Below are 20,210 nucleotides of genomic sequence, written 5' to 3' on the forward strand. Positions count from 1 at the left end.
CAGTTTGAAGCGACTGGAAGCATAAGAACTGACTCCTTTTGGAATAGATCATTGTCCAGACCCATTAAAATATTATTCAAACTTTTACTGGCAGAACTCGAAGAAGAAGAAGAAGAAGAAGAAGAAGAAGAAGAAGAAGAAGAAGAAGTCGTCAACTCCCTTCAAAATGGAGATCTGCAACTCAGTATGACTGTACCAATGAATTCACAAGCTACACTGTTGTGGAATTCTTTATACAGGCACATATTGATTTTTAACAACCAAGGCCTGCAGCGAAACGTTGTATGTGTCAAGAGTGGCCTGAAACAAGATGGCGGCATCCTCCATTCCAAGTACAGAAGTTGACCAGACTTCAAGTAAGTTGAACCTTACTTCAACGTTGATCAGTGTCCTCTACCACATCTAGAGGCAGCAGGGAGAAATTTGATTCAATTCACATTCAAATTCTTAACTAATCTGCACTTTACAAAACAATGCACAAACTGAAACAGAGCCATCCTCCACAATTCAGAGCAATGGATAAAGACAGAAAACCTAACTCTTGATTGATTTGATGTTTTTATTTTTATTCAATAACTGTTGTTCTTTTAAAATGGGATCTTCTTAGAAGCCAGCCTAGGATTCTCCTCCAACAGTCTTTTAGATTGTTCACACGTCTCTTCATATATTGAACACTGACTAATGGTGTTTACCAATGATTGCAGCTGCTACCAAGCTTGCACCCGTGGCCACAGCTACAGTAGCAGCGAATGTCACCCAGAAACCAACTTCCACCTGCAAAAAATAAGAGGTTTAAGCATTTTTATTCACAGTGACCGACGGTCCTTCATTTCTCACAACAGAGTTGATATGAAACATTGCTTTAAATGTTTCTTTTGGCGACAGAAAATAGCCAGATTTGAAACTCTCAGATTCCAAGACAATTAACTCTGGGTTTAAAATATGCTTTAAAAATTAATTCCACGTAACAGAACATGCTTTGGTGCAAAAATCTGAGTTCTGTGGTGAAAAATATTAAGGGAATAGAGACCCAACATTTTTCATCAGGGTACAAGCCTGTCATTAATTTGGAAACCTGAGTTCAGAGTTTGTAATCTTCTCATTTGTCACTTCAGACAATTTGAATGTATGAACTGAAGTTATTTTTAAATGTTATGATATCTATTTTTTTGTTGTTCTGGTTTGCAGTACTTCAACATACTCCAAGTAAATGTTCCGTTCTGCTCCCCATCTTTGTAAATGAGGGTTAGAAATTAAATCCACATAAAAATAAATTAAATTACCTGCTTCTTAATCTCACTTCATTTTTCCAGGATCAGGAATTAAGAATGAATTTCAATATCACAGCACAGATTGCCATTACGAAAACATGAATGAATTCTACACACCTGTCTACTGTCACGTTGGCCATATCGTAGTATGGCAGCAAAATGTTCACAGTTGTGCACGACCACATCGTACATTATCTTTCCCCCAACATATCCATTTGCAGTGCTAATTATTTCGCTTACAGGCCTGGCTTTATATTTTCTGTCCTTCTTGTTGTTGACCTTCCACTTGTTTTTCCCAGCCACTTCTGAAAGCTTTTCTTTCTTCACCACTCCCATTTTTGTGTAGGGAGTCGGGCAACTACAGAGAAAACTTTCCACACCCTCATCTCAAGAACAGAGAGAGAAAAGAAACTCAGAAGCAGTGACAATTAGGCCTGGATTCCCTACATTTCATCAACAACTTTGTCTTCAAGAAGACATCAGTTGTTGTTGTTTTGACAAATACTATTATTTTTTTTAATTGTTAGTCACTCTTATCTTGCCCAAGGCAACCCAAAACAACTTACACCCAACCAGAATGCCATCTCTTGGCTACAAAGCAGTCATCTAACTGGCTTACAACAATTGCAAGTATCAGGACATAGAACTTCCAGCAACAATTAGTCCCTAAGCCAGTGGTGGGGAACCTTCCCCCCCCCCCAAGGGCTGCGTTTCTTCAGGGGTAATCTGCCAATGTTCTCTGTCATATTCTTCCCTCTCATAAAACCACCCTTTCTAATGAGAAGCTCTTACCTGCAGCAGTCAGGTGGACCACATATCCATCGCCTACGTAGATAGCCCAGTGTTGGTAACCCAATCGATAAATCTCAATCTGGTCTCCAGGCTTTGGGCTCTGCAAGAAGAAAGTGAGCCCATGTTTTCCTTGGCTAAACAGCTGTGCAAGTTTACTCAGAAGTAAGTTCCACTAGGTTCAATGAAACACTCTCCCAAATACATAGGATCACAGCCACAGAGGCAGCCTTTTCTTTTATACTGTAGCTCAGGGATGGAGAACTTGTGGCCTTCCTGATGTTGTTGGACTACAACTCCCATAACCCCAGGACATTAGCCATAGTTGCTAGGGTTGATGGGAGTTCAAATCGAGCCACACCTAGAGGACAAATATTTATCCCAGACCTCACTCTATGGCATCGTTATCTTTTTTATTGTATTTATCATTTTCAATTTTACAAATTTGCACAATAATATCAAGTCAAAATACAAACCATACTCTTTCCACTGACTTCCCTTCTCCCCCATCCATGGTTCATTTTATTAAACCTTTACTGCTGCTAGCAGTATCCTGTTTGAAAGCACGCCAGTGCAAGCAGATAAATAGGTACCGCTGCAACGGGAAGGTCCACAAGACAGCTTTCCGGATCATGTGGCCAGCATGACTAAACTGCTTCTGGCACAATGGAACACTGTGACACAAACCAGAGCACATGGAAACGCCATTTACCTTCCTGCTGCAGCAGTGTCTCTTTATCTACTTGTGCTGGTGTGCTTTCAGACTGCTAGGTTGGCAGAAACTGGGACAGACCAACGGGAGCTCACAGGGATTTGAACCGCTGACCTTCCAATCAGCAAGCCGAAGAGGCTCAGTGGTTTAGTCCACAGCGCTACCTGCTCCACTATGAGAACAGGATGCTGGACATAGCTGTCAACTGTCCCTTATTTGGCGGGAAAGTCCCTTATCCCAGCGCTGTGTCCCGCTGCTGTCCCTTATTGATGATGTCCCTTAAATTTCCCGGGTTTCAAAGGAAGCAGCTCCTCTCCCCCCCTCCCTGCCGGCCAGGGAGGCTCCAACTGTGTTTGCTTGGCTGTGTTGCTCACCCAATAAGGAGTCTAAGAACGACTGGGGGGTGGAGCTTGCATGCCTTGTGCTGATCAAATCGGCCACGTTGCCTGGGGACTCGCCTTTGCTCAGCGCTTCTCAGCGGAGAAGTGACGGTGGTTTTCCTTGCTGCATCCCCTTTGCTGGGTTGCTGCGCTCTGGGAACCACCGCTTGAGGCTTCGTTTGGCTGCTGGCTGGGCTTTCTGCCTTTGGCTCGTAGGGGCTCAGAAGTTGAACATACCTGTGCTTGGAAAATCCCTTATTTTGGCTGCTGATCCCTTATTTTAAGGCTGCTGGTCCCTTATTTTCAAATCTTTAAGTTGACAGCTATGATGCTGGACTAGGTAGATGGGCCATTGGCCTGATCTAGCAGGTTATTCTCATGTTCTTTAGGTCTGAGAAAAGCGCCACATGACCTCCTGCAAGATGCTGCAAGGGCAGATGGAAACCCCTTCACTGAGGAAATCCCCCTATTCTTAGCTCTTTCCTGCTCTTGAGGTCTGCTTTCCTTTCTTCCCAGCTCTAGTGTCCAGCCATTTACTCTTTTTTAAAGACAAAATGTTTATTGGTTTTATAATGAGCCAAAGGCAGAAACAAAAATCAGTTCAAATATTGCACAATAAAATAAAGTATAAAAATGAAAGTCAAGCAAACTTAAATAAAAATATTTAAGTCAAGAAAACTTTCATAAAATTCATAGCTGTCAAGCGTCCCTTATTTGGCGGGAAAGTCCCTTATCCCAGCACTGTGTCCCGCTGCTGTCCCTTATTGATGGATGTCCCTTAAATTTCCCGGGTTTCAAAAGAAGCAGCTCCTCTCCCTCCCTCCCTGCTGGCCAGGGAGGAGGGAGGCTCCAACTGTGTTGCTTGGCTGTCCAACCCACCCCCCTCCGGCCTCCTCTCACCAGCATCGGCTCCCAGGAGCCCCTCCCCGCCGGGACTGGTGGGAGCCTGGGGCTGCTCTCCAAAATTATCTGGTCCCTTTTAACTGGTTGACTAAAATTCCTTATTTTGGCTGCTGGTCCCTTATTTTCAAGGCTGCTGGTCCCTTATTTTCAAATCTGTAGGTTGACAGCTATGAAAATTACAGGCATAAAAACAGTACAGAGCCCAGCACTTTACTGAGTTGCTGCTCTTATTGTGGATTTCATTCCAAGCTCTCTTTTTGCCAGAAATCAAAACTTAGTATCCATGGCTTGCAGGAGCCTCGCTCTCTTCCCACAAGCAGATGAATTTTGGACCCTGTGATTATTCATTACAGTTTTTGTAAGTCAGACTTGCAAGGCAGGAGGAAGGAGCTAAAGCAGAGCTTTCCAAACTTTTCATGCTGGTGAAACACTTTTTATACACACAGCATTTTGTGACACAGTAATTCCGTTTCACTAGCAAACAGGAGGTTAAACTAACCCCTTTCCAGCCCCGGGAGGAGTGCAGGCAGCATTCATGTGACACACCTAGACACTGCAGCCGACACACGAATGTGTCGCAACACACAGTTTGGAAAGCTCTGAGCTAGAGACAAAACTATCCTAAGTATTCTTACACAGAAGTTAGCCTCACTGTGTTCAACGTACATTGGCTTGCAGCAGAGATAGCAGCATGAGGCAAGCAGCAAGTCAAGTGGCAACTCTTACTTCGAAAAAACAGTCAAAGGGAAGACAATCAAAGGGAAGGTATTTTGGACTGGGTGGGGATCGATAGCCAATGTCCCCAATGCAAAGGGGTTCTTACCTCAGCCATTATGTTTTGCTCTCACAGTCCTCTCCTTTCAGTCCTCAGATGTTTTTGTTCTTTTTCAGTTTCGTTATCACTTTATATCCTTTAATTATTATTTTTTTAAAAAAATCATGTTCTCAGGAAGGCAACAGGAAGACGTCAATATAACATCTCCTGGCAACACTTCCTTAGTATAGAAAAACAGCAGGAAACACGTTTTCCCTGCCAGGATAGTTTTCCACATGCCAGAGGCCTAGAGCCCCACCCCAACTCCCCAATATCCCAACATTTTAGAGGTCATTCCTGGTTCTTTTCACTTCTAGAGTAAGGTTGCCAGATTTTTTTTCCAATGAATCTGGGGACACTTTTCAACTTCCTTCTAAATAGATGGATTTTGTCAGCGGACTGACTTGTAAATCTGGGACTGTCCCCAGGAAACGGCGATGTCTGGTAACCTTATTCTAGAGGTGTAAGGAAAAGACTTCTACCCAATTACACAACAAAAAGGAAAATAACCAAATCACTTTTTTCCTGTCCTCCCAGCCTGCTAGGCTCCTTGTATTTATGTTCTGGCTGTTCTGCAATGGTTTCCTGCCCTACAAGACCCGTTCACCACAATCTCTGACTGAGGCAAGGGTAGCCAACATGCTGCTCTCTACATATTGTTGGACTCCATTGCCCATCACCATGGCCAATGTCTGCAGGGTCACAGGTTCACCACCCCTCTAGCAGGTGATGCTTTTCCTTGGCATGGGCGTACAGTTGATTGGGAAGACTTCCCCTTCACAATTGCTGCATCCTAGAAGCTGCAGCTATCCCTATCTTCCAGACAGTTTCTTTCTGATCCTTGTACTTGCTTTGACGACAAGTGTGTTTGTCTGCCTGCCTGCCTGCCTGCCTCTCTCTCTCTCTCTCTCTCTCTCTCTCTCTCTCTGTGTGTGTGTGTGTGTGTTTGTATGTGTTCCAATTCTCCAAGCATTGAGGAGTTCAGGGGCTCAGAATGCCCTCAGGTTCTGCTTCCATTGCAATTAAGTCACTGGAGACCTATTGGCATTTTGTGATATAGGAATTGCATAATTACATGGGTTGTCTGTAGGTAAAGATTCACAGCATTAAACATCCTAGAATTCTTCCGAAGAGCTCCCAGGGAGCTCTTGGATCCTCAGACTGATCTTGTTTCCAGAAGTTTAAGAAGTATGGAGAAGGACTTCTCATAAGAATTTACCCCCACCTGAAGAAAATGGTCCTTCCCATTTCCCACCCGCAAATGGGGCAGTCAGGTTATTTTCAAAATGAAGAAATTCCATGTTCAGATGTCTTGGAGAACAAGGGGGGTGTTGTTCATGATGAGTTCCGGCACTTCTTTTTCTAGAAAAATAGTACTGATTATTGATAATATTATTATTATTATTATTATTATTATTTCACTCCCCCTTGGCTTGGCACCTTGCAAGGGGGAACTGCCTGCACCACCTAAACCCAGTGTAAAATGCTCCCCCAACACAGATCTGGGCCCCCTCCCTGCCACCACCATTGTGCTCACACTACTATCTTCACCTGTGGCTGCACCCACGGCAGTGGTGGTACAGGTGGCTGTGGCCAGACTGGCAGCAGGGGGTGGGGCGGGGGTTGGATCTGCCGCCTGAGGCAAATTGCTTTGCCTTGTCTCATGGAAAGGCTGGACTTGACTTCATGCCAGGTGTGAGAGCTTTAAAAAACCGCTCACCCACTTTATTAAGCCGCATTGATGCAATGATGTGTCAGGAGATGAGTCGTTTTGGCTACCTCAGGTTACCTCAGGCGAAATGGACCAATGGTCTGACACAATATATGGCGGCCTTCTGGATTATGTTCACTCTGAAGAATTGGACAACTACAGAGTTGTTTGTCTATGATATTAATATTGTGCAGTTTGAAGTGACCTGAAGCATAAGAACTGACTCCTTTTGGAATAGATCATTGTCCATACCCATTAAAATCTTATTCAAAGTTTTACTGGCAGAACTCTTAAAGGAAGAAGAAGAAGAAGAAGAAGAAGAAGAAGAAGAAGAAGAAGAAGAAGAAGTCGTCAACTCCCTTCAAAAAGGAGATCTGCAACTCAGTATGACTACCAATTAATTCACAAGCTACACTGTTGTGGAATTTTTTATACAGGCACGTATTGATTTTTAACAACCAAGGCCTGCAGCGAAACGTTGTATGTGTCAAGAGTGGCCTGAAACAAGATGGTGGCATCCTTCATTCGAAGTACAGAAGTTGACCAGACTTCAAGAAAGTTGAACCTTCCTTCAACGTTGATCGGTGTCCTCTACCACATCTAGAGGCAGCAGGGAGAAATTTGATTCAATGCACATTCAAATTCTTAACTAATCTGCACTTTACAAAACAACGCACAAACTGAAACAGAGCCATCCTCCAAAATTCAGAGCAATGGATAAAGACAGAAAACCTAACTATTGATTGATTTGATGTTTTTATTTTTATTCAATAATTGTTGTTCTTTTAAAATGGGATCTTCTTAGAAGCCAACCTAGGATTGTCCTCCAACAGTCTTTTAGATTGTTCACACGTCTCATCATATATTGAACACTTGACTAATGGCGTTTACCGATGAGCGCAGCTGCTACCAGGCTTGTACCCGTGACCACAGCTCCTACAGTAGCAGCGAATGTCGCCCAGAGACCGACTTCCGCCTGCAAAAAATAAGAGGTTTAAGCATTTTTATTCACAGTGACCGATGGTCCTTCATTTCTCACAACAGAGTTGATATGAAACATTGCTTTAAATGTTTCTTTTGGCGACAGAAAATAGCCAGATTTGAAACTCTCAGATTCCAAGACAATTAACTCTGGGTTTAAAATATGCTTTAAAAATTAATTCCACGTAACAGAACATGCTTTGGTGCAAAAATCTGAGTTCTGTGGTGAAAAATATTAAGGGAATAGAGACCCAACATTTTTCATCAGGGTACAAGCCTGTCATTAATTTGGAAACCTGAGTTCAGAGTTTGTAATCTTCTCATTTGTCACTTCAGACAATTTGAATGTATGAACTGAAGTTATTTTTAAATGTTATGATATCTATTTTTTTGTTGTTCTGGTTTGCAGTACTTCAACATACTCCAAGTAAATGTTCCGTTCTGCTCCCCATCTTTGTAAATGAGGGTTAGAAATTAAATCCACATAAAAATAAATTAAATTACCTGCTTCTTAATCTCACTTCATTTTTCCAGGATCAGGAATTAAGAATGAATTTCAATATCACAGCACAGATTGCCATTACGAAAACATGAATGAATTCTACACACCTGTCTACTGTCACGTTGGCCATATCGTAGTATGGCAGCAAAATGTTCACAGTTGTGCACGACCACATCGTACATTATCTTTCCCCCAACATATCCATTTGCAGTGCTAATTATTTCGCTTACAGGCCTGGCTTTATATTTTCTGTCCTTCTTGTTGTTGACCTTCCACTTGTTTTTCCCAGCCACTTCTGAAAGCTTTTCTTTCTTCACCACTCCCATTTTTGTGTAGGGAGTCGGGCAACTACAGAGAAAACTTTCCACACCCTCATCTCAAGAACAGAGAGAGAAAAGAAACTCAGAAGCAGTGACAATTAGGCCTGGATTCCCTACATTTCATCAACAACTTTGTCTTCAAGAAGACATCAGTTGTTGTTGTTTTGACAAATACTATTATTTTTTTTAATTGTTAGTCACTCTTATCTTGCCCAAGGCAACCCAAAACAACTTACACCCAACCAGAATGCCATCTCTTGGCTACAAAGCAGTCATCTAACTGGCTTACAACAATTGCAAGTATCAGGACATAGAACTTCCAGCAACAATTAGTCCCTAAGCCAGTGGTGGGGAACCTTCCCCCCCCCCCAAGGGCTGCGTTTCTTCAGGGGTAATCTGCCAATGTTCTCTGTCATATTCTTCCCTCTCATAAAACCACCCTTTCTAATGAGAAGCTCTTACCTGCAGCAGTCAGGTGGACCACATATCCATCGCCTACGTAGATAGCCCAGTGTTGGTAACCCAATCGATAAATCTCAATCTGGTCTCCAGGCTTTGGGCTCTGCAAGAAGAAAGTGAGCCCATGTTTTCCTTGGCTAAACAGCTGTGCAAGTTTACTCAGAAGTAAGTTCCACTAGGTTCAATGAAACACTCTCCCAAATACATAGGATCACAGCCACAGAGGCAGCCTTTTCTTTTATACTGTAGCTCAGGGATGGAGAACTTGTGGCCTTCCTGATGTTGTTGGACTACAACTCCCATAACCCCAGGACATTAGCCATAGTTGCTAGGGTTGATGGGAGTTCAAATCGAGCCACACCTAGAGGACAAATATTTATCCCAGACCTCACTCTATGGCATCGTTATCTTTTTTATTGTATTTATCATTTTCAATTTTACAAATTTGCACAATAATATCAAGTCAAAATACAAACCATACTCTTTCCACTGACTTCCCTTCTCCCCCATCCATGGTTCATTTTATTAAACCTTTACTGCTGCTAGCAGTATCCTGTTTGAAAGCACGCCAGTGCAAGCAGATAAATAGGTACCGCTGCAACGGGAAGGTCCACAAGACAGCTTTCCGGATCATGTGGCCAGCATGACTAAACTGCTTCTGGCACAATGGAACACTGTGACACAAACCAGAGCACATGGAAACGCCATTTACCTTCCTGCTGCAGCAGTGTCTCTTTATCTACTTGTGCTGGTGTGCTTTCAGACTGCTAGGTTGGCAGAAACTGGGACAGACCAACGGGAGCTCACAGGGATTTGAACCGCTGACCTTCCAATCAGCAAGCCGAAGAGGCTCAGTGGTTTAGTCCACAGCGCTACCTGCTCCACTATGAGAACAGGATGCTGGACATAGCTGTCAACTGTCCCTTATTTGGCGGGAAAGTCCCTTATCCCAGCGCTGTGTCCCGCTGCTGTCCCTTATTGATGATGTCCCTTAAATTTCCCGGGTTTCAAAGGAAGCAGCTCCTCTCCCCCCCTCCCTGCCGGCCAGGGAGGCTCCAACTGTGTTTGCTTGGCTGTGTTGCTCACCCAATAAGGAGTCTAAGAACGACTGGGGGGTGGAGCTTGCATGCCTTGTGCTGATCAAATCGGCCACGTTGCCTGGGGACTCGCCTTTGCTCAGCGCTTCTCAGCGGAGAAGTGACGGTGGTTTTCCTTGCTGCATCCCCTTTGCTGGGTTGCTGCGCTCTGGGAACCACCGCTTGAGGCTTCGTTTGGCTGCTGGCTGGGCTTTCTGCCTTTGGCTCGTAGGGGCTCAGAAGTTGAACATACCTGTGCTTGGAAAATCCCTTATTTTGGCTGCTGATCCCTTATTTTAAGGCTGCTGGTCCCTTATTTTCAAATCTTTAAGTTGACAGCTATGATGCTGGACTAGGTAGATGGGCCATTGGCCTGATCTAGCAGGTTATTCTCATGTTCTTTAGGTCTGAGAAAAGCGCCACATGACCTCCTGCAAGATGCTGCAAGGGCAGATGGAAACCCCTTCACTGAGGAAATCCCCCTATTCTTAGCTCTTTCCTGCTCTTGAGGTCTGCTTTCCTTTCTTCCCAGCTCTAGTGTCCAGCCATTTACTCTTTTTTAAAGACAAAATGTTTATTGGTTTTATAATGAGCCAAAGGCAGAAACAAAAATCAGTTCAAATATTGCACAATAAAATAAAGTATAAAAATGAAAGTCAAGCAAACTTAAATAAAAATATTTAAGTCAAGAAAACTTTCATAAAATTCATAGCTGTCAAGCGTCCCTTATTTGGCGGGAAAGTCCCTTATCCCAGCACTGTGTCCCGCTGCTGTCCCTTATTGATGGATGTCCCTTAAATTTCCCGGGTTTCAAAAGAAGCAGCTCCTCTCCCTCCCTCCCTGCTGGCCAGGGAGGAGGGAGGCTCCAACTGTGTTGCTTGGCTGTCCAACCCACCCCCCTCCGGCCTCCTCTCACCAGCATCGGCTCCCAGGAGCCCCTCCCCGCCGGGACTGGTGGGAGCCTGGGGCTGCTCTCCAAAATTATCTGGTCCCTTTTAACTGGTTGACTAAAATTCCTTATTTTGGCTGCTGGTCCCTTATTTTCAAGGCTGCTGGTCCCTTATTTTCAAATCTGTAGGTTGACAGCTATGAAAATTACAGGCATAAAAACAGTACAGAGCCCAGCACTTTACTGAGTTGCTGCTCTTATTGTGGATTTCATTCCAAGCTCTCTTTTTGCCAGAAATCAAAACTTAGTATCCATGGCTTGCAGGAGCCTCGCTCTCTTCCCACAAGCAGATGAATTTTGGACCCTGTGATTATTCATTACAGTTTTTGTAAGTCAGACTTGCAAGGCAGGAGGAAGGAGCTAAAGCAGAGCTTTCCAAACTTTTCATGCTGGTGAAACACTTTTTATACACACAGCATTTTGTGACACAGTAATTCCGTTTCACTAGCAAACAGGAGGTTAAACTAACCCCTTTCCAGCCCCGGGAGGAGTGCAGGCAGCATTCATGTGACACACCTAGACACTGCAGCCGACACACGAATGTGTCGCAACACACAGTTTGGAAAGCTCTGAGCTAGAGACAAAACTATCCTAAGTATTCTTACACAGAAGTTAGCCTCACTGTGTTCAACGTACATTGGCTTGCAGCAGAGATAGCAGCATGAGGCAAGCAGCAAGTCAAGTGGCAACTCTTACTTCGAAAAAACAGTCAAAGGGAAGACAATCAAAGGGAAGGTATTTTGGACTGGGTGGGGATCGATAGCCAATGTCCCCAATGCAAAGGGGTTCTTACCTCAGCCATTATGTTTTGCTCTCACAGTCCTCTCCTTTCAGTCCTCAGATGTTTTTGTTCTTTTTCAGTTTCGTTATCACTTTATATCCTTTAATTATTATTTTTTTAAAAAAATCATGTTCTCAGGAAGGCAACAGGAAGACGTCAATATAACATCTCCTGGCAACACTTCCTTAGTATAGAAAAACAGCAGGAAACACGTTTTCCCTGCCAGGATAGTTTTCCACATGCCAGAGGCCTAGAGCCCCACCCCAACTCCCCAATATCCCAACATTTTAGAGGTCATTCCTGGTTCTTTTCACTTCTAGAGTAAGGTTGCCAGATTTTTTTTCCAATGAATCTGGGGACACTTTTCAACTTCCTTCTAAATAGATGGATTTTGTCAGCGGACTGACTTGTAAATCTGGGACTGTCCCCAGGAAACGGCGATGTCTGGTAACCTTATTCTAGAGGTGTAAGGAAAAGACTTCTACCCAATTACACAACAAAAAGGAAAATAACCAAATCACTTTTTTCCTGTCCTCCCAGCCTGCTAGGCTCCTTGTATTTATGTTCTGGCTGTTCTGCAATGGTTTCCTGCCCTACAAGACCCGTTCACCACAATCTCTGACTGAGGCAAGGGTAGCCAACATGCTGCTCTCTACATATTGTTGGACTCCATTGCCCATCACCATGGCCAATGTCTGCAGGGTCACAGGTTCACCACCCCTCTAGCAGGTGATGCTTTTCCTTGGCATGGGCGTACAGTTGATTGGGAAGACTTCCCCTTCACAATTGCTGCATCCTAGAAGCTGCAGCTATCCCTATCTTCCAGACAGTTTCTTTCTGATCCTTGTACTTGCTTTGACGACAAGTGTGTTTGTCTGCCTGCCTGCCTGCCTGCCTCTCTCTCTCTCTCTCTCTCTCTCTCTCTCTCTCTCTCTCTCTCTCTCTCTGTGTGTGTGTGTGTGTGTTTGTATGTGTTCCAATTCTCCAAGCATTGAGGAGTTCAGGGGCTCAGAATGCCCTCAGGTTCTGCTTCCATTGCAATTAAGTCACTGGAGACCTATTGGCATTTTGTGATATAGGAATTGCATAATTACATGGGTTGTCTGTAGGTAAAGATTCACAGCATTAAACATCCTAGAATTCTTCCGAAGAGCTCCCAGGGAGCTCTTGGATCCTCAGACTGATCTTGTTTCCAGAAGTTTAAGAAGTATGGAGAAGGACTTCTCATAAGAATTTACCCCCACCTGAAGAAAATGGTCCTTCCCATTTCCCACCCGCAAATGGGGCAGTCAGGTTATTTTCAAAATGAAGAAATTCCATGTTCAGATGTCTTGGAGAACAAGGGGGGTGTTGTTCATGATGAGTTCCGGCACTTCTTTTTCTAGAAAAATAGTACTGATTATTGATAATATTATTATTATTATTATTATTATTATTTCACTCCCCCTTGGCTTGGCACCTTGCAAGGGGGAACTGCCTGCACCACCTAAACCCAGTGTAAAATGCTCCCCCAACACAGATCTGGGCCCCCTCCCTGCCACCACCATTGTGCTCACACTACTATCTTCACCTGTGGCTGCACCCACGGCAGTGGTGGTACAGGTGGCTGTGGCCAGACTGGCAGCAGGGGGTGGGGCGGGGGTTGGATCTGCCGCCTGAGGCAAATTGCTTTGCCTTGTCTCATGGAAAGGCTGGACTTGACTTCATGCCAGGTGTGAGAGCTTTAAAAAACCGCTCACCCACTTTATTAAGCCGCATTGATGCAATGATGTGTCAGGAGATGAGTCGTTTTGGCTACCTCAGGTTACCTCAGGCGAAATGGACCAATGGTCTGACACAATATATGGCGGCCTTCTGGATTATGTTCACTCTGAAGAATTGGACAACTACAGAGTTGTTTGTCTATGATATTAATATTGTGCAGTTTGAAGTGACCTGAAGCATAAGAACTGACTCCTTTTGGAATAGATCATTGTCCATACCCATTAAAATCTTATTCAAAGTTTTACTGGCAGAACTCTTAAAGGAAGAAGAAGAAGAAGAAGAAGAAGAAGAAGAAGAAGAAGAAGAAGTCGTCAACTCCCTTCAAAAAGGAGATCTGCAACTCAGTATGACTACCAATTAATTCACAAGCTACACTGTTGTGGAATTTTTTATACAGGCACGTATTGATTTTTAACAACCAAGGCCTGCAGCGAAACGTTGTATGTGTCAAGAGTGGCCTGAAACAAGATGGTGGCATCCTTCATTCGAAGTACAGAAGTTGACCAGACTTCAAGAAAGTTGAACCTTCCTTCAACGTTGATCGGTGTCCTCTACCACATCTAGAGGCAGCAGGGAGAAATTTGATTCAATGCACATTCAAATTCTTAACTAATCTGCACTTTACAAAACAACGCACAAACTGAAACAGAGCCATCCTCCAAAATTCAGAGCAATGGATAAAGACAGAAAACCTAACTATTGATTGATTTGATGTTTTTATTTTTATTCAATAATTGTTGTTCTTTTAAAATGGGATCTTCTTAGAAGCCAACCTAGGATTGTCCTCCAACAGTCTTTTAGATTGTTCACACGTCTCATCATATATTGAACACTTGACTAATGGCGTTTACCGATGAGCGCAGCTGCTACCAGGCTTGTACCCGTGACCACAGCTCCTACAGTAGCAGCGAATGTCGCCCAGAGACCGACTTCCGCCTGCAAAAAATAAGAGGTTTAAGCATTTTTATTCACAGTGACCGATGGTCCTTCATTTCTCACAACAGAGTTGATATGAAACATTGCTTTAAATGTTTCTTTTGGCGACAGAAAATAGCCAGATTTGAAACTCTCAGATTCCAAGACAATTAACTCTGGGTTTAAAATATGCTTTAAAAATTAATTCCACGTAACAGAACATGCTTTGGTGCAAAAATCTGAGTTCTGTGGTGAAAAATATTAAGGGAATAGAGACCCAACATTTTTCATCAGGGTACAAGCCTGTCATTAATTTGGAAACCTGAGTTCAGAGTTTGTAATCTTCTCATTTGTCACTTCAGACAATTTGAATGTATGAACTGAAGTTATTTTTAAATGTTATGATATCTATTTTTTTGTTGTTCTGGTTTGCAGTACTTCAACATACTCCAAGTAAATGTTCCGTTCTGCTCCCCATCTTTGTAAATGAGGGTTAGAAATTAAATCCACATAAAAATAAATTAAATTACCTGCTTCTTAATCTCACTTCATTTTTCCAGGATCAGGAATTAAGAATGAATTTCAATATCACAGCACAGATTGCCATTACGAAAACATGAATGAATTCTACACACCTGTCTACTGTCACGTTGGCCATATCGTAGTATGGCAGCAAAATGTTCACAGTTGTGCACGACCACATCGTACATTATCTTTCCCCCAACATATCCATTTGCAGTGCTAATTATTTCGCTTACAGGCCTGGCTTTATATTTTCTGTCCTTCTTGTTGTTGACCTTCCACTTGTTTTTCCCAGCCACTTCTGAAAGCTTTTCTTTCTTCACCACTCCCATTTTTGTGTAGGGAGTCGGGCAACTACAGAGAAAACTTTCCACACCCTCATCTCAAGAACAGAGAGAGAAAAGAAACTCAGAAGCAGTGACAATTAGGCCTGGATTCCCTACATTTCATCAACAACTTTGTCTTCAAGAAGACATCAGTTGTTGTTGTTTTGACAAATACTATTATTTTTTTTAATTGTTAGTCACTCTTATCTTGCCCAAGGCAACCCAAAACAACTTACACCCAACCAGAATGCCATCTCTTGGCTACAAAGCAGTCATCTAACTGGCTTACAACAATTGCAAGTATCAGGACATAGAACTTCCAGCAACAATTAGTCCCTAAGCCAGTGGTGGGGAACCTTCCCCCCCCCCCAAGGGCTGCGTTTCTTCAGGGGTAATCTGCCAATGTTCTCTGTCATATTCTTCCCTCTCATAAAACCACCCTTTCTAATGAGAAGCTCTTACCTGCAGCAGTCAGGTGGACCACATATCCATCGCCTACGTAGATAGCCCAGTGTTGGTAACCCAATCGATAAATCTCAATCTGGTCTCCAGGCTTTGGGCTCTGCAAGAAGAAAGTGAGCCCATGTTTTCCTTGGCTAAACAGCTGTGCAAGTTTACTCAGAAGTAAGTCCCACTAGCTTCAATGAAACACATTGCCAAATACATAGGATCACCCCACAAGTAGATGAATTTTTCAACCTTTGGACCCTGTGATTATTCACCATGGTTTTTCTAAGTCAGACTTGCAAAGCAGGGGGAAGGAGCTAAAGCAGAGTTTTCCAAACTTTTCATGCTGGTGAAACACTTTTTATACACGCAGCATTTTGTGACACAGTAATTCAGTTTCACTAGCAAACCGGAGGTTAAACTAACCCCTTTCCAGCCTAGGAGGAGCGCAGGCATCATTCATGTGATAACACCGGCACACTGCAGCCGACGCACGAATGTGTCGCAACACGCTGTTTGGAAAGCTCTGATCTAGAGACAAAACTATCCTAAGTATTCTTACTCAGAAGTAAGTCTCACAGTTTTCAATGACATTTCGCTCCTAAACTGCACGTTGGCTTGCAGCCAGAGATAGCAGTGTATGGAAGACAGCAAGTCAAGTGGCAATTCTTACGTTGAAAAAACAGTCAAAGGGAAAACAATGAAAGGGAAGGTATTTTGGACGGGGTGGGGATTGATCGAAAATGTCCCCTATTCAAAGGGGTTCTTACCTGAGCCATTATGTTTTGTTCTCACCGTCCTCTCCTTTCAATCCTCAGATACTTTTGTTCTTTTTCAGTTTCATTTTCACTTTATATCCTTTTAAAAAAACCTTGAAAAATCATGTTCTCAGCAAGGCAACAGTTGACGTCAATATAACATGTCCTGGCAACACTTCCTTAGTAGAAAAACAGCAGGAAAAAAGTTTTCCCTGCCAGGATATTTTTCCATATGCCAAAGAGGCCTAGAGCCTCCACCCCAACTCCCCAATATCCCAACATTTTAGAGGTCATTCCAGACAGTTTCTTTCTGATCCTTGTACCCGCTTTGACGACGAGTGTCTTTGTTTGTCTGCCTGCCTCTCTCTCTCTCTCTCTCTCTCTCTCTCTCTCTCTCTCTGTGTGTGTGTGTGTGTGTGTGTGTCCCAATTCTCCAAGCATTGAGGAGTTCAGGGGCTCAGAATGTCCTCAGGTTCTGCTTGCATTGCAATGAAGTCACTGGAAACCTATTGGCATTTTGTGATATAGTTGCATAGTCATATGCGTTGACTGTAGGTAAAGATTCACAGCATTAAACACCCTAGAAATCTTCTGAAGAGCTCCCAAGAAGCTCTTGGATCCTCAGCCTGATCTTGTTTCCAGAAGTTTAAGAAGTATGGAGAAGGACTTTACCCCCACCTGAAAAAATGGCCCTTCCCATTTCCCACCCACAAATGGGGCAGTCAGGTTATTTTCAAAATGAAGAAATGCCATGTTCAGATGTCTTGGAGAACGGATATGTGGCTGGTGTTTATGGCTCCCTGTAATTGTGCCAAAACAGCAGCCCACCTACTGCACATGAAATTCCGTTACACTCTAATGCTAAGCAAATCCATGTGGAAAAAGCTTCCTCAGGGTCACTGCGATCCACTTTCAAAGAAGTGTATTGGTTATTAAGGACCATGTGCTGTTCAGAGTGGTTTATTAATAGCTGCTAAAAAACCACCAATTTATTTGAAAATTAAGAGTACTGAACCAGATAAGGCCTGATTAATAGTTTGCTACCAACATTTTGCACTACCTTTTTTAATGTAGCACTGGAGCCAAGTAACTAATTTGAGCTCAGTTGTATTAACACCATTTCCATTTTTCTGAAGCTGCAAATGGGTGGACCGGTATGTGAAACTCTTTCTTAAGTTTCAGTGGCTCCTGCGCTCCTTCAATTTTAGAAGTCCCATTTGTGCGTGTGTGTTTTAAGTATTCAGCATGCATATGTTTTTAGGTAATGGGACGTCTTTATCTGCTGTGGAAGTCTGTTCGACTTCCAAAACATACAACTTCCGAAGCGTGGCTTCTGATTGGCTGCTGGATGTTCAGCTTCCAAAAGAACATTCGAAAACCGGAACACTCACTTTGCAGAAACCCCACTGACATCCATGAAAAATGGGGGTTGTAAATCAGATGTGAATAATCTGTAACCCATCAAGTCAAAAGCAGCGCACTAGCTATGGGTTGTGGGTTTGGCCAGAGCTTCTGTCACTTTTGATCTCAGATGGGATCCAAAACCAGGAAGCAAAAACATATTGAGACAGATGGGACTCTGTTCAACATTACTGAACGTTGGAGGCAGTTTTGTTTAAGAAGGCTTTCCCCAAGGCACAACCCAGTCATTTATGCCTTTTGAGTGTGTAGGAATGGTCTCACCGTTTTTAGAATACCTTTATTTTTTGTATTTTTTAAATTTTTAATCTTGTACTTTGCTTTGATGACCTCAGGCCATCAAATAATAAATGACTATTATTATTCGTCAAAACTTGTGTGCGCACTCAATGGTAAAATGTTTCGTAAGAGGAGGGACCTATTTCCCCCTTATATAAATCGGCCATTTTTTGTGGCAGCCCTAAGCAACGTAACAGAGGTGTGCCTGTCACCGTCATTATATAGCTTCTGGCAAATGCACCTCTTTATCCTGAATTTTGATAGTTGAGGGTGGGTAATAAATAAGAATAATTTATAATAAAATATTTTTATACTGTATACCGGCAATAATAATAATAATAATAATAATAATAATAATAATAATAATAATAATTACTGCATTTTCCTATGTAGTATCATACTGGGATTAGTGTTTATAGAAATTTCTTAGTAGATGTGATCAGGAATATTCACTTACATTTAAAAGAATGTACTGTACCACATTATCCCAGGGCAGTGTGACACAAATAAAAGTTTGCTTGAATTCCAACGACTGGGGTCACAAGGGACTGAAGAGACTGACCCTTCACCTCACTGGTATTCCAAAGTGTACCACTTGGTTTTATTTTCTCCCATTTTCATTTCTTTTACCATTCATCCCTATGGGAAAAACTAACGCACTGGACTTGTGAACTTGGTAGTGAATGGGACAACACTTCCTTTCACTGAGGGGGACCGTACAGGGAATGGCCTTACTCAATACTATGCCAAAGGTCCTAGGTTCAGCTACCAACATCTCCAGGGGAAATTCTGACCCCTGTCAGAAGCCCCAGAGAGCCCCAGCCAATCAGTGTGGACATTACTGAGCCACATGGACCAATAGTTGTGAGTCAGTCTAAGACACCTCCCTGTGCTCCCACATACCTCCATATACATTATCCTCCTTCTCATGATAGGCATTTTGCTAATCAGTCGTAAAAAACAAACAGGTAAACGTCCACCCATATGCTGCCCAACTACTAGAAGCTTGATACATTTCAAAATTAAAAACTAACCCTGTCCCTCTTTTTAATCGCAGGAGCTGCTGTTTCCATCTCCACCGGAACTGTGCTTTATGGCCTTCTATTTGCAGTTATTGGCTATGCTTTCATTTTCATTGTCACTTGTCCATAATCGGTGTGCTTTCCTGGAAACCACCTGTTTCATTGAATTACAGGTGCGTCACTTTAGAATTGCTTCTGAAGGAGCAAAAAATAATCAGGGTGTTGAACTTCTACGTTTACGTTTACACTAAGGACATAGGAATAAGGAAGCAATTCAATCAATACTGGAAATATGTTGTTGTTTAGTCGTGTCCGACTCTTCGTGACCCCATGGACCAGAGCATGCCAGGCACTTCTGTCTTCCACTGCCTCCCGCAGTTTGGCCAGACTCATGTTTGTAGCTTCGAGAACACTGTCCAACCATCTCGTCCTCTGTCGTCCCCTTCTCCTTGTGCCCTCAATCTTTCCCAACATCAGGGTCTTTTCCAGGGAGTCTTCTCTTCTCATGAGGTGGCCAAAGTATTGGAGCCTCAGCTTTAGGATCTGTCCTTCCAGTGAGCACTCAGGGCTGATTTCCTTCAGAATGGATCGGTTTGATCTTCTTGCAGTCCATGGGACTCTCAAGAGTCTCCCCCAGCAACATAATTCAAAAGCATCCATTCTTCGGCAATCAGCCTTCTTTATGGTCCAGCTCTTACTTCCATACATCACTACTGGGAAAACCATGGATTTAACTATACGGACCTTTGTTGGCAAGGTGATGTCTCGGCTTTTTAAGATGCTGACTAGGTTTGCCATCGCCTTTCTCCCAATGAGCAGGCGTCTTTTAATTTCGTGACTGCTGTCACCATCTGCAGTGATCATGGAGCCCACTGGAAATATAGAATTGTACTATTTAGCTATGGAAAACCTGGCAACCTAAGATTGCGCCTATTATTTTTCCATTAATCCCAATATCACATCACCCAGATTCCTCTCCGCCCCCAGCAAGGGAGAGATAAGCAATTTGAACCCTGGGAATCCAAAGGTTTATGCACATTACGAGATTTCTATACCAACAATCAACCTGTATCTATTAACCATGTACCATATTTTTCCGTATATAACACG

At 43.0% G+C, this 20,210-nt stretch overlaps 3 protein-coding genes and 1 long non-coding RNA gene across 11 annotated transcripts in view; 1 reads left to right on the top strand and 3 right to left on the bottom strand.

Moving 5' to 3' along the window:
- LOC309353652 overlaps positions 1-20,210 on the top strand; it is a 38,722-nt gene that overhangs the window by 10,222 nt on the left and 8,290 nt on the right. For both annotated transcript variants that reach the window (XR_014161976.1, XR_014161977.1), the window contains exon 3: positions 19,136-19,273. This is a non-coding gene — a long non-coding RNA (uncharacterized lncRNA). The remainder of the gene's footprint in view (positions 1-19,135; positions 19,274-20,210) is intronic.
- LOC309353620 (phospholipase A and acyltransferase 3-like) lies at positions 540-4,933 on the bottom strand. Of its 3 annotated transcripts, none has more exons than XM_081883078.1 (4): positions 4,879-4,933; positions 2,064-2,163; positions 1,389-1,657; positions 540-774 (listed from the first exon to the last, which is right to left on the bottom strand). In XM_081883078.1, the coding sequence occupies exons 1-4, from the start codon at positions 4,885-4,887 to the stop codon at positions 679-681; spliced, it is 474 nt and encodes a 157-aa protein (XP_081739204.1). In that variant the 5' UTR covers positions 4,888-4,933; the 3' UTR covers positions 540-678. The 3 variants fall into 3 exon arrangements, with proteins under 3 accessions (XP_081739204.1, XP_081739205.1, XP_081739203.1); XM_081883079.1 differs by having other exon boundaries at positions 1,512-1,657; positions 2,064-2,205; positions 4,879-4,924; XM_081883077.1 differs by having other exon boundaries at positions 2,064-2,205; positions 4,879-4,924.
- LOC309353619 (phospholipase A and acyltransferase 1-like) lies at positions 540-11,715 on the bottom strand. Of its 4 annotated transcripts, none has more exons than XM_081883074.1 (5): positions 11,661-11,715; positions 8,846-8,945; positions 8,171-8,439; positions 7,454-7,556; positions 540-674 (listed from the first exon to the last, which is right to left on the bottom strand). In XM_081883074.1, the coding sequence occupies exons 1-4, from the start codon at positions 11,667-11,669 to the stop codon at positions 7,458-7,460; spliced, it is 477 nt and encodes a 158-aa protein (XP_081739200.1). In that variant the 5' UTR covers positions 11,670-11,715; the 3' UTR covers positions 540-674; positions 7,454-7,457. The 4 variants fall into 4 exon arrangements, with proteins under 4 accessions (XP_081739200.1, XP_081739202.1, XP_081739199.1 ...); XM_081883076.1 differs by having other exon boundaries at positions 8,294-8,439; positions 8,846-8,987; positions 11,661-11,706; XM_081883073.1 differs by having other exon boundaries at positions 8,846-8,987; positions 11,661-11,706.
- LOC309353621 (phospholipase A and acyltransferase 3-like) lies at positions 14,112-17,380 on the bottom strand. Of its 2 annotated transcripts, none has more exons than XM_081883081.1 (4): positions 16,393-17,380; positions 15,638-15,737; positions 15,086-15,231; positions 14,112-14,348 (listed from the first exon to the last, which is right to left on the bottom strand). In XM_081883081.1, exons 1-4 carry the CDS (start codon positions 16,399-16,401, stop codon positions 14,250-14,252), a joined length of 354 nt encoding a protein of 117 aa, XP_081739207.1. In that variant the 5' UTR covers positions 16,402-17,380; the 3' UTR covers positions 14,112-14,249. The 2 variants fall into 2 exon arrangements, with proteins under 2 accessions (XP_081739207.1, XP_081739206.1); XM_081883080.1 differs by having other exon boundaries at positions 14,963-15,231; positions 16,393-16,501.

This window comes from Podarcis melisellensis (genome assembly GCF_964234715.1).
Source record: "Podarcis melisellensis genome assembly, chromosome: 12".
Classification (NCBI taxonomy): domain Eukaryota; kingdom Metazoa; phylum Chordata; class Lepidosauria; order Squamata; family Lacertidae; genus Podarcis; species Podarcis melisellensis.